The sequence below is a fragment of the Zalophus californianus genome, chromosome 9 (assembly GCF_009762305.2).
Source record: "Zalophus californianus isolate mZalCal1 chromosome 9, mZalCal1.pri.v2, whole genome shotgun sequence".
NCBI lineage: Eukaryota > Metazoa > Chordata > Mammalia > Carnivora > Otariidae > Zalophus > Zalophus californianus.
The window spans coordinates 61,904,824-61,917,923 of NC_045603.1; the positions used below are offsets into that span (position 1 = coordinate 61,904,824).

General features: G+C 49.3%; 1 protein-coding gene across 5 annotated transcripts in view; it reads right to left on the reverse strand.

The window, feature by feature from the left end:
- Positions 1–336: 336 nt before the first annotated feature.
- The window catches only part of ACVR1B (activin A receptor type 1B), a 34,758-nt gene continuing 21,994 nt past the window's right edge, over positions 337–13,100 (reverse strand). For all 5 annotated transcript variants that reach the window (XM_027592881.2, XM_027592882.2, XM_027592884.2 and 2 more), the window contains 5 exons: positions 11,424–11,591; positions 10,235–10,391; positions 8,953–9,077; positions 5,114–5,244; positions 337–3,599 (listed from right to left, as the gene is read on the reverse strand). In XM_027592881.2, the coding sequence (XP_027448682.1) occupies positions 3,474–3,599; positions 5,114–5,244; positions 8,953–9,077; positions 10,235–10,391; positions 11,424–11,591 (707 nt within the window). In that variant the 3' untranslated portion in view covers positions 337–3,473. The remainder of the gene's footprint in view (positions 3,600–5,113; positions 5,245–8,952; positions 9,078–10,234; positions 10,392–11,423; positions 11,592–13,100) is intronic.

A 13,100-nucleotide genomic window follows, 5' to 3' on the forward strand; every position in this document is an offset into this window, starting at 1 on the left:
CTTAGGCTGCCTTCAAGACTAGGTGGTGGATCGAGACCCTCTTTTGTGTAGAGGAAGAGGCTAAAAGGCAAAAGCAGATACAGACAAAGCCCAAAAAGAGATGTGTCGTTTGCCCCCTGCTCCCTCGCACAGGCCAGGCCAGGCTGTCCCCCGTGTGTCAGGGAGGGAAGACCCCCTGCATTCGGACCAGCTCCTCTTCCAAAGATGGGACCGGCCGTGGCAGGTGCAAGTGGGAGGGTTGCACCACCACCTTGGAACGTCTGCCCTCCCTGCCCTCGCCCCCGACAAGAGCTGGGCAGTCAGTCTACCCACACGCAAGGCAGCGGGCACCAGAAAAGCTCTGTGAATAAAACTTTAATAATGTACAGCAGAAATTGGACAGGCTCATTCTTATATTAAAACAAAAGATTTCCTATATTACAACTTATTTACATTTGCATACTGAAGAGGTAAAGTGTCTAAGTGGCTATTTTACAGTCCTTTCTAATAAAATGTACAAAAACAAACAGAAGTACCGAGAATGCCGTTCGGGGGCCTTGATGGCGACGTAAGAACGGGCTTGGACTTGGTCTGTGAATCCAGAATCCAGAGGTGCAGGTAGCCCTATGGATCAGGGTTAGCCCCAGGGGCCAAAAACCACGGCTTTAGGCTTCAGTTTCTCCCCAGCTCTCCAACTCCTAACTCTTGGTGTTCAGAGTGGTGGGGATGGGGGTGGGGGCTTCCCAAGAAACTGCTCAGTCTTCCCCAAGGTGTGGTGAGGCTGGAAGGGCCCCCTGGGGGACAGGCTAGTGGCTTGGGAGTCCCTGGGTCGAGGAGTGTTGGCAGATCCCAGAGGCTGGTTGTGACTGGGGCACAGGAGTCTAAGTTCCATCACCGCCTCTATCCTGCCAGGTTCTGCTGCAGGGCAGACGGCGGAGGGGGGGCGGGGGGGGAATCAGCAGGGGTGGGGAAAGAAGGTCCCCCTAATGACACAATTGGTATTCAAGGGAAATTAGTCAGTAGCCAGTAAATTGGCCCAAAGGGTGAGGCAAGGATCTCCTTTAATGCAAGGAAAGAAGCAACACATCAAGAAAATAAATAGGAAGACCAGGAGCATTTGGGAGACCCATGTAAGCAGGGAGAGACTCGCCCCTCCTCCACAAGCTTTGGCAGAGAATCACTGGGCTGGAGGTGGGCATGCTCTCAGGCTGCATACATCATATGCCTCCCCTGGGGGCAGGAGGGGGGCTTAGAATGAATGCAGTGATTTAGGGTCTCACTGCCCACCACCAGGCTCTTTGGGGTGGGGAGGCATCCTGCTCCTCAGTGGTCTTCTCTAAGAGCAATCATTCCAGGCTCAAAAGGCTCTCAGAACCAACTATACAAACTTCTGGTCTTGAAACAGGCACCCACTAATTTGAATCAGCCCCTTCTTCAGTGCTCCAAGAGGGAGACGCACGTCTGTCTTGCTCACATTATGTATTCCAAGTACCTGGCACACAACAGACACTCAGCAAACATCTGTTAAATACATGCCTGGAGGAAAAGGGGCAACCAGCTGAACAATGCACAAAAGTCTAGGGTCCTGATGCAAAAACCACTCACAGAACTGGGGGCTGGGAGGGGGGCGCACAGTGCAAGAGAGACTAACCTCCAGGGCAAAGAGGGAGGAACTCTCGCTGCTCAGTGAGAACAGGCTCAGGTGCAAGGACAAACATTTCCAGTGTGATTGAGCTATGTGCGTTTGATTGGATCTTTTTTTTGTCGTTGTTTTGTAGGAATTTCTTTAAAAACAAAGAGATTGAGAGGTAATCATCACATAGAGATGGTTTTCCTTTTATAAAAACTTAACAATATTAAAAAAAGTTAAAATTCAGATCCTTCCAATAAAATTAAGAAAGGAAGGAAGGAAGAAAGAAAAGAAAAAAGAAAAAGAAAGAAGGGAGGAAGGAAGGAAGGAAAGAAGGAAGAAAACAAACCAAAACACTCCAGTTTAAAAGTTATGGCTTCAAAGTTATTATATACCTAAGATATGCTGAGCAAACCACCACCCACAACCGTGCTTCTAGACGTCATTAAATACTATACTCAGGTTAAAAGAACAGATTTGGCTCGGGCTGTTCCCTTTCATAGGGCCCCTGAAGTGGGTGCAAGTCTCACATCTTCCCTCCACTGTGATCAGATAATCCAGTAAAAGACCCATGCAGATGCCTCCCTCCCACCCCCGACTCCCTCCCCACTCCTTGCCCCCCTCTCCCTTCCCCACCCTAAACCCATCACCACCAAAAATATACACTGCTGTTTCCAGAATCTGGGATATGAAAGACAGATGTGACATTCCAATCTGAGTCCCACGATGTGGGCTTCAAATCCCTTGGCCCTTCCTTGATGCCGTTGAGGACGATGCCCTTGGGCTGGCTCATTTCCCATGGTTGCCACTGACCACAACACCCGAGGCTTCTGCCAAGATTCTTTCTCCGCCCAGCCCCTCCCCCACCCCCGCCTCACATTTGGACCCAAAAGCCTCGCCTGACATGGACAACTGGGCCAGCTTTGGTTCCACAGTCTGAAATGGAGGTGTTGACACAGGGGTGGGCAGAGCAGCCTGCTGGGCAGGGAGCCCCACTGTGGCATGGGGGTTCTGGGGTTCATGGCCGGGAGAGAGACCTCTGGGAAGGGCACCAGGGAAACTGGATGCTGCTCACTACAGAACAGAGGCACCAGCACACAGACGGCATGACAACCACACCCCCGACCTGCACATGCACAGAAAGCTCAAGCAGGTAAGTGCGCACCTACAGACACACACATACACACACACCTGTGTAAGGGCGTGGCACGGACCAGGCACAACAGGGGACACACCTCGGCACATGCGCGTGCGCGCGCGCGCACACACGCGCGCGCACACACACACACACACACACACACACACACACACACACACACACACACACACACACGGCTGGACAGACAGGCGGCAGACCCTGTCCCCACCGGCGGTCCCTCCAAATGTCCGCGGGAGGGAGGAGGGGAGCCCGGGGTCCAGAGCTGCCTGTGAGAGGGGGCGGTACTTTGCGGTGCCTCTGGGCCACCTCGGAGTGCTGGGGTTGGCTGGTCCCCGGAGGAAAACCCTCAGTGCTGCTGGGCACTGGCGACACTCGGCTTCTCCTGGGTCCTCCCGGCCGCCCGCCAGGTGCCCCGGGCTTTGCGGGACTTCCCACCACAGCCAGTTCGAGTTGTGGCATCGAGTTCTCCACACCGTTGGCTCTCAGGGTCTCCATGCCGTCAGGAGGTAAATATAAAAGGTGTCTGTGTCTCAAACCCAACATGGGAGTGAGGGAGTCTCCCGGGCTCGGTCCCTCTCTCGGGCCAGGGCTCCTGGCCACAGAGGGCTGGGCAGAAACGAGAGGTAGGCCTCCATCGTACGCTCAACAGGGCAGCTCTGTGTGTAGTTCCTGCCGCCCGGGGCTGCGTGCAAGGGAGGGAGAGGCTTAGATCTTCACATCTTCCTGCACGCTGAGCTGTGAGAGGGTCTTCTTAATGCGCAGAGCGGTGAGGCGGGCCGCACCGTTGGCGTACCAACACTCCCGCATCATCTTCCCCATCACCCGGAGCGCCTGCGCGGGGAGATCCAGACGGCGTCAGTCCGACCCTTGCCCCGGGAGGCCTTCCTGACCACCTCCTCGGAGCCCACGGAGTGCTTTGCAAGTTTCCCTCTCCGCCCGGCCCTCCCTTCCTCAGGGGGGCCAGGAGAATGCCGTGCCTGGCAAGGGGAGGCCTGCCCTGCAAGTGCACTCAGCCGGCCCACCACCGGGGTGCTCTGGAAGGGGCTACCCGAAATAGCCAGGGGTCTGAAAACCACTTCTGTCAGGTTGGAGAATCCATTTGTATGGTTCTGTACTAACTGTGTTTTTTTAAAGGAGCCCAGGAACCAGGCACAACAGGGGCGCACCTCGGCACAAGCATGCGCATGGCTGCGACCCCACGCCTCATAGGCACAGACTGAGGGTGAGAAGCAGGAAAGTGGCCCCTGAAAAGCAATCCTGTCAGAGGCAGAAAGCTACACTGCCATTGCCTGGACTACACAGGCGCCCACTGCGGTCAGGTCAAGAGATGGACTTGGAAGGTCGCTTACAGACCTCTAACCCTGAGGGCCCCAGACGTCCCCAATTGCTAACCTGGGCCAATGGTTTTCAAAATTTCAAAGTTTCAAAAACTGACTGGAGGGCGTGTGGGACACGGGCAGCTAAAGACCAGCTTTTTCAGCCTCACCCTTATCCTCGGAAACCCTGTCCTGAGGGTTCCGAGGAACATTTTGGAAAATGCTGCTCTATTACACAACAGGAAGACATCACCTCAAACGCGAACCAAGTGATTTTGTTCTTACATGCACAGATGCCCTCTAGTGGTTCTAGTCCCTAAAAGCAGAGCCACCAGGGCCAAGGAGCCCCACGTGCACTTGGCTTGGTAAACCCTGCTCCCCCTGAAGACTCTAAGACCCCAGAATGCTGTGTTTATTAGCAACCTGTATCATAAGTTTGTCCTCATTTCAATTTCCCCCCCAAATGCTGTCCCCGCCCCACTTCAGCTGCCGTCTCTCCCAAATTCCAACCCTCCACACCCTCCTCCCTTCTGAGTTTTTAGAAAGGCCGCCTCCCTCACAGACATGACTTCTCGCTAAGTCCCGTCCTGCCGTTTTTCTACACCCAGGCCGAGCGTCTTTCATGGATGCCTCTTCTCGACTCTTCCACAGAGCTCGGCTCACCCCTGTGCTTCCAGAACCATTTTTCTAGTTAGACAGGTCTAACAGTTCCCGCTCTGTTTTTGTTTCTGTCTCTTGTTGACTACCTCTCTGGGCTTGATCCCCAAGACACAGCTTTTTCTTCTACTAGGCTGTCCATAGGCAAGGGGACCCTACAGTGCCCAGGACAAGGCACCATGGCCCCTCAGGGCTTAGTATACAACAGCACGTAGTAGTGTATAACTGACACACTCAGGGGTTACCTCTGGGCACAGCCTCCTTGTTGGGAAACCCCTTTCTTTTCTTTTTTTTTTAAATTAGGAAACCCTTTTTCTAAAGTAGAAAAACCCGGCAGATGGAAAAGCCACAGGAGGCTGGGAAGCTTCCTACCTCATAACTCTGCCACCAGTTGGGGATGTTGGGACGTAGCTTCTGGTCACATACGACCTTTCGCATTTCCTCAATGGAAGGGTCAGAGGGCACTAAGTCATAATATGGCAGCTGATATTCTTCATGGACTCCTGGGAGAAAAGAAAATACCCATGTGAGTTATCAACAGAAGGAGGGCAGTACTCAACAACCTATGACAACACTTACACTGTGATCTGTAAATACCACTTCCCACTAAGAGGAGCTAGGGCTCCTTGGAGAGGGGGGTGGGTTCCAGGAATGGGACTAGCCAGGAACATCTCCGTCATACCAAAAGCAAGCAAACTATCAAAGACTACTGAGGTCATGTCAAAAGGCACCGACTTGGAAAGCTCCCAAGTGGCCAAAGATGAGAACATTTAAGCAAAAGCAGGACTAATTAATCATTTCAGTGGAAGCAAATACTTTAAATCCACCAGTTCACGATACTAAAAAAAAGAAAAAGAAAAAGGGCACCAAAAACCTCAGTCACCTTTGCAGGGTGAGAGGGAACAAACTGACTGTTTTGAAAAATGGTACATAAATGGAAAGAATCAAGTGTTTTTCCTGCCTTCCCTATTCAAATTACATATCTTGGTAGCCAAACGATTAGGGGAAGTTTCTCTTTAAAGAAGAAATCTGGGGGCGCCTGGCCGGCTTAGTCAGGAGAGTATGCGACTTTTGGAGTTGTGAGTTTGAGCCCCATGTGTGGAGTAGAGTTTGTTTACTTAAGAAAAAATTATTGTTTAAACTTAAAAAAATAAAAAAGAAATCTAGATAATATTTGAGGATTGACAGTATCAGAATACTGGCATTTTTCAGCCTCTAATGAATTTGGATTTGGACAATGATCACTGATGGCTGTTAACATCACAAAAAGACAAGGAGAGGCGCCTGGGTGGCTCAGATGGTTAAGCATCTGCCTTCGGCTCAGGTCATGATCCCAGGGTCCTGGGCTCGAGCCCCACATCGGGCTCCCTGCTCAGTGGGAAGCCTGCTTCTCCCTCTGCCTCTCTCTCTCTCTGTCTCTCATGAATAAATAAATAAAACATTTTTAAAAAATTAAATAAAAAAAGACACAGAAAGAGAAATAACCAGCATTATGTGCCTGGTAACAGAACAACTTTGGGAAAAAAAATTAGGGGTGTGTGTGTGAATCTAGTCATTAGATGTAACTGTCACAGCAAGTCCACAGGAATAGCAGGACACGTGAATGCCAAGAAAAGGTTACTGGCAACATCTAGAGAGGAAAACTACAGGGCAAATGACCTGGATTCTCCAATAAAATAAACTGCAGAAGAAAAAAAAGTGGAGGGGGAACCCGTAGATTATAAGAGACTTAAGATGTGTATCAATCGGGGCGCCTGGGTGGCGCAGTCGTTAGGCGTCTGCCTTCGGCTCGGGTCATGGTCCCCGGGTCCTGGGATCGAGTCCCACATCGGGCTCCCTGCTCCGCGGGGAGCCTGCTTCTCCCTCTCCCACTCCCCCTGCTTGTGCTCCCTCTCTCGCTGTGTCTCTCTCTGTCAGATAAATAAAATCTAAAAAAAAAAAAAGATGTGTATCAATCAACTGCAGTTGTTATTTGAACCCTAATTTGAACAAACTGTTCAAAAAAAATCTGGAGACAACTGGGGAAATCTCAATCCGGACTGGTTAAATGGTATTACTATTCACTTTTTAAAGTGACAGTGTTAGGGGCGCCTGGGTGGCTCAGTTGGTTAAGCGACTGCCTTCGGCTCAGGTCATGATCCTGGAGTCCCGGGATCGAGTCCCGCATCGGGCTCCCTGCTCAGCAGGGAGTCTGCTTCTCCCTCTGACCCTCTTCCCTCTCATGCTCTCTATCTCTCATTCTCTCTCTCTCAAATAAATAAATAAAATCTTTAAAAAAAAAAATAAAGTGACAGTGTTATATTTTTTAAGTCCTTATCTTTTAGAGCTATAAACTAAAATACTTTCCATAATAAAAAGCTAATTTAAAAAATCCAATGTAACTTTCCCATGCCCTTTCCCAGGAAAAATTCTACTGTTCTGAGCTAATGGGACAGATTTGTAAATAGGGTCTGACTTGATAATTATCTAAGGGGTCGATGAGAACCTATGCTCTGGCCTCAGTCTGCCAGTGTTTGAATCCTAGTAATTTGGTGTGACCTTGGACAAATTACCTAATTTCACTGTGACTCATTCTCATCTGCAAAATTATGAAAATAACAGTACCCACCTCTTAGGTTTTACAGTACAGATGAAATGAGTTCATACACAGCGAGTAGCGAATAAATATTAGTATTGTTAGAATACTTAGCCCCAACTTCTGGATGGTGTGACCAGATTTTTCTTATGTTTTATCTGTATACAATGATCAAAATTTTAGGGGTGCCTGGCTGGCTCAGTCAAGAGAGCACACGACTCTTGATCTCAGGATCATGAGTTTGAGCCCCACACTGGGGGGTAGAGTTTACTTAAAAAATAAATTTAAAAAAACGTTAGATGTGCAATTCCATGAATAATACCTGGGTGCCTGCTCCATAATGGGAATCTTCCCAAACATATGAGAGAGAGAAAAGGGCAGTAAAACAGAAGAGGGTTCTGCTGGAAGACTTACCAATTCATTTAATTTTAATTTATTTCATTTCCACTGACCTGGAATCTTTTACATCAGAGATAAACGGCTGAGAAAAAGGTTCTAGTGGTTCTTGAACTTGTTCACATGGCAGAACACTTAGAAGTCACTGTATAATACTGATGCACTAAGCTAATGATAAAAAATGTTTCCTGCTAGATCTGACACTACCTTTCACTGGATTCTGACATGGGTGAGCAGGTACAAATGCTAAAGGTGTAAGAAAAAATAACAGAACAAAAAAACTCATTTTGAAAAAATTTTATATGTTAATAAACTTTCTGTTCCAAATTCAGAAATTGCCACCATTATTTTATCAATGAAACCCCAGCACTGTGGCTTGAGACCTGGTGTCAGAACATACTGCCTCTCATGTAAAGGAGAGCCCCTGCACTGGTCCTGTGCTATTCCTGCCCAGGGCTTTCCCAACCTCCAAGGATCAATAAGGACAATGTGTTAAAACAGAACAACAAGCCAAACAAGCCTCTGGAATGGTTACCACAACGTAAAACAACTATTCAACAGGGGCACTTAGATGGCACAATTGGTTAAGTGTTCGACTCTTGATTTCGGCTCAGGTCATGATCTCAGGGTCCTGGGACTGAGTCCCGAGTCGGGCTCCGTGCTGGGCGTGGAGCCTGCTTGAGAGTCTCTCTCTCCCTCTGCCCCCCCCCCCAACTCTCTCTCTCTCTCTCTTTCTCAAATTAAATAAATAAGTAAAAATATATTTTTTTAAGATTTTATTTATTTATCTGACAGAGAGAGACACAGCAAGAGAGGGAACACAAGCAGGGGGAGTGGGAGAGGGAGAAGCAGGCTTCCCGAGGAGCAGAGAGCCCGATGCGGGGCTCAATCCCAGGACCCTGGGGATCATGACCTGAGCCGAAGGCAGGTGCTTAACGGCTGAGCCACCCAGGTGTCCCAATAAATAAAAATAATTTAAAAAGATAAATACAATTTTTAAAAAAGCACTATTCAACAAATCAACACTCCTTTAGTACAACCACCTCCAGGATTCCCTCATCTTTGATGAGAACCCTAAGTGTGATGGGCTCTGGCACTAGACACCCAACAGGTTGTAAAGAGAAAGGAAGCATGGAAACACCAGCACCCTTGGGTGAGCACCCTCAGGTGAGCACCCTCACGTGACCCGAAAACCTGCACTGGGAGGTAGGAGCAAGAGAAGGCAAAAAAGAAAAGGTACCTCCGGAATTGCATCTTCGAGCAATCTCCCAGTATACAAGCCCGAGGGCATAGATATCAGCACATTTGAAGGAGTCGAAGTGCTTCATGTTTATGGTTTCATCGAGCACTTCGGGGGCCATGTATCTGCAATAGCAAAGGAAACAAGATCATGCCAAGAAAAGGGTGATTTCTTTGTTTAAATCCAAGTAGTGATTCAGGGGCCCTCTAAATGTGGAAAGGCATCACCCTAAGAATGCCCCTTGGGGAGGAGGAAGTGATCAATTCTCCTTATTGCAAACTCCCATGTTTTGGATTTGAATCTAAACACTTCAGCAGAGGCTGGGTGATACTAGGCTGCTCTTATTTGTACTTCTATTTTTTTAACCATCGAGATGTATTTTAAGCATGTTTTGATTTCTTGGCAGAAGTATTTGTACTGTGGATCACAGGGCCATCCATAATATCTGGTTGCTGCTGGTGTCTTGGACTTTATTAAATGTAGCCACAGTGATGAGCTGAATTTATATTTCACTCTGAATTTGTTATCTTACCTAATTACAAATAAAAATGAAAATTAATTCTAGGTGATCATCAAGGTGCCCCTCAGTTAATTAGTACTATTCGAGCCACTCCCCACACCCTCCCAACCCCCGCCCCCAGGGGAGCTGCACCCATTCAGGTCAGAAGGAAGGGGGGAAAGCAGCAGCACACTTGAATGAAATTCACTGAAATTTGGCAGATAAATAGACCTCCTCTTCTGTCCCATTACAAGACATTTCCATTTCCAACTCATGAAGTCAATCTACAATCATAATTCCTTCTTACTTCACTTCTGTATGAAGCAGGAAGTAGGCCCATAATCTTAAATGTGCCCCCAATCTCCACCCTAGATCACCTCCGCTCGAGCTTGGCAAACCTGCTCTCTGACACACTCCCCGCCTCCGAACAAGTACCTGTTGGGACTGCACATTCCTCCTCTTTGTCCCAGCCAAGCCTGCAGCCTGTCCCCCTTCTGAATCTTTCTCCACATTCTCTCTCTGCTGCCTCCCCCTGCCCAATACTAAGAAGATCCACATGTCTGTAGTTCTCTAGAGCCGTGCTGACAGCACCCGTATCTGTTAGATGCAACCAGCTCAGCTTTCCAGTGTGTGGAGCGGGGCTTCAATTCAGCTTTCGGCTGTCGGAGAGCAAGGGCCACACCTCCTCCTCCACGCCTCTTTCTCCTTTAGAGACGGGAAAGGGTGCCCATGCGCTCCTCAGTACAAGGCTAGGGCAAAGGCAGAGGCCCAGGGCCTTCCTACCGCTTGGTCCCCACCCTCTGATTTGGGGCGATGTCGATGGTGTCCGTGACCGCATCATGGCGGACAGCCAGGCCCAGGTCTGCAATGGCGCACATGCCATTTTTTTTCACCAGGATGTTCTTTGATTTTAAGTCTCGATGAGCAATTCCAGGCTTCCCTGGCAGAGAAAAAAATAAGGATCTTTACAGACAGATAGCATAAATGTGAAAAGCACAGACTCTGCAGCCAGACTGTGTGGGTCCGAGTTCTGGCTTTGCCTCCCACTAACCCGGTAACCCTAAAAAAGCAACTTAACCCGTCTGCACCTCTGTCTTCTTATCCATAAGATGCGGCTACCCCAGTCCTTACTTGATGGTGATGTGAGGATTAAACGCATTAATGTAGGTAAGTGAAGAGCTGAGAAGGGCATGCGTATTAGGGATTCTCACTCCTCCTCCTTGCCTTTCCCTGGACTGATATGCTCCAGGACAGAACTAAGGAATTCCAAGAAAAACTGCTATACTGGCTAGGTTTTTACTGTCAAAGAGGCGAAGATAAGGCCTGCTACTATCACACAGGGGTTAAGAACAGGATCAAACGTTAACGGTTTTCCGTCAAGGCCAGCAAGAGCCGTTGCCCTGGTCAACCAGAAATCAGGGAGCACAGCACACCTGCCGCCTGGACGAGAACCATGATCCCCCAAAGAGCTGATGTCACAGTCAACATACAAGGAAGCCTGAGGTCTGTTTCCTCCAGGAGAACCTTCCTAGGCTAGTAAAGCCCAGTGTCTTATGCAGCATGCAGTCCGTAAGCCACCTGTTGCCAAGAGCAAATGTGTGACGTGACATTAGCAAACTGTGCTCCTTTTCTCTCCTGGGCACCATTCTTTTACGTGTGTGTGGTGGACTTCTGGGATGACAGAATACTAGCTCACCACCCAACAATCATGCTGGGCCGACAGAGGACAAACAATGGAATCTTTATGTTCCAGAGCCCCTGAAGAAATTCTAAAGACGGAGGTCAAAAGACCCCACTGGAGACACCTTCTGTTCTCAAGAAAAACTCAAACCTCTCTCCCTTAGATTAGGCCACAGTTCCTGAGGCCCACCTCCAACTTCCTCAGTAAAAAGGAGTTCTGGGAACTAAACGAGGATGGTACCGGCTTTCAAAGGCTGCTCATCTTCCCTGCCCCTCGGCGGGGTCCACTCACCTTGGGTACCTACGATCTCCATGTGCAGGTGCGCTAGCCCGCTAGCCGCAGACAAGGCCAGCTTAATCATCCCCTCGACTGTCACCGTGTATCGGTTAAGATAATCAAACAGGGAGCCATGCTCATGGTAGTCTGAGACGAGCCACAGCTGTGTCCAGGTGCCATTATCTGCAGAGAACCACAGAGGAGTTCTGGAAGAGGCACAACTACCAGCAAAAAGGTTAAGGCAGGAAAGAATAGGTGAACAACACGAACTCCAACTAGACTCCTGAATTCACGCTTCTTGCCGCCATACCTCCTGAGGCTCCCCCTCTATACCTGTTTCGTCTACACTTGGTCACCAGTGTGGGGGTCCAAGAAGGACAGAAGAACAACATTCTTCCTTAGACGTGCTCCCTTATTTCTTGCAGGTGGCTGTCGGAGTCTGAACAAGACCTACTCATCTACTCATTAAACCAAGACTGACTGCACCCACCGCTGCCAAGGAGGAAGGCTTCGCAGACCCTCCTCTGTGCTCCAAGATCCCGTGAGCACAGCCTAGCCCCAGCAGCTGGCTCATCCGTCATGTTCCCTTTCAGTCCACGGCTCCTACCAGGCCATGAGCTCGCTCTCTGGGAGAAGAGCAAAGAGCTCCTTCGTGCGTTTCTGTATTCCAGACCAAAAAAATGCTTTTCAGTGCACAAAGAGCACAATTCCAAGTATTCGAGAGAGGTCATCTTATCCTCGGAAGAGCAATGGAAGGTGGACAGCACGCACTTTTATACGGGGTGGGGGATGAGAGGCAGCATGTAGTAGGAAGGAGGAAGGAAAAAAAGAAAGACCCAAAGCTGGTAATCTAATTAGGTTATGCTGCTATCAATGGGAAGACTGGAAATTGGATTGAGACCTCCAAATTCTAGGCCGGTATTAGTTCCGGGACACTATACTATATATATATCATGCTAAAAAGGCAAAAACGAAGGAGTCCGATTTTTCTCCTCCCTTGGCCCTAATGTGCGTTTTGACAGCCAGATCCCTTTTCACACGAGCTGCCAGAATCAATACAGGGAGGGGCTCTTGGAACGGCCCCAATTTCAGCTTCCCTGATTGCGAACAAGGGGCCCGCCCAGCACAGCGCTCTTGCGCTCCAGCCAGCCCTGCAGTCGTGAGGACCCTGCCAGTAAGTCCAAGTTAAAAGGGAAGACATCTTCTGAGCCTTTAAACTGTATGTAAAATTGAAGTGTTCTCAAAAGATGCTGCTGTTTTAAAAAAAGCACAATTTACTCAAAGGGGGTAAACACTCTCTCTTCCCCTTCCTCCCTTGTGCTTGAGTCCGAGCCTCTTCAGCTTGGGGTAAGTTGAGGCCACGACAAACCCCCACAGTAATATGAGGAATCGGCAGTCTGCTGCTGTCTTAGGAAGGAAAAATAAACACTTAGCATCTTCCATAGGCTTTGGAGACACGAACTTCTAGAAACTGCCATGTCCTGGGAGCAGCCTCTGTCCCAGTTGCCAGGGCGACTCTTCTCCAGTGCGCACACGAAGGCCGCATAGTCCTTCCAACTCCCAGACTCTCCGCTACCTGCCCACGCACCTGCTGCCTCCGATTTCCGGGAGCTCCAAGGGCAAGGACCGCGGGGCCCCTGTGTGACCATCGGCGCAGTGGGCAGAGGTCTTGCCCCACAGTGGTCAAGGGAT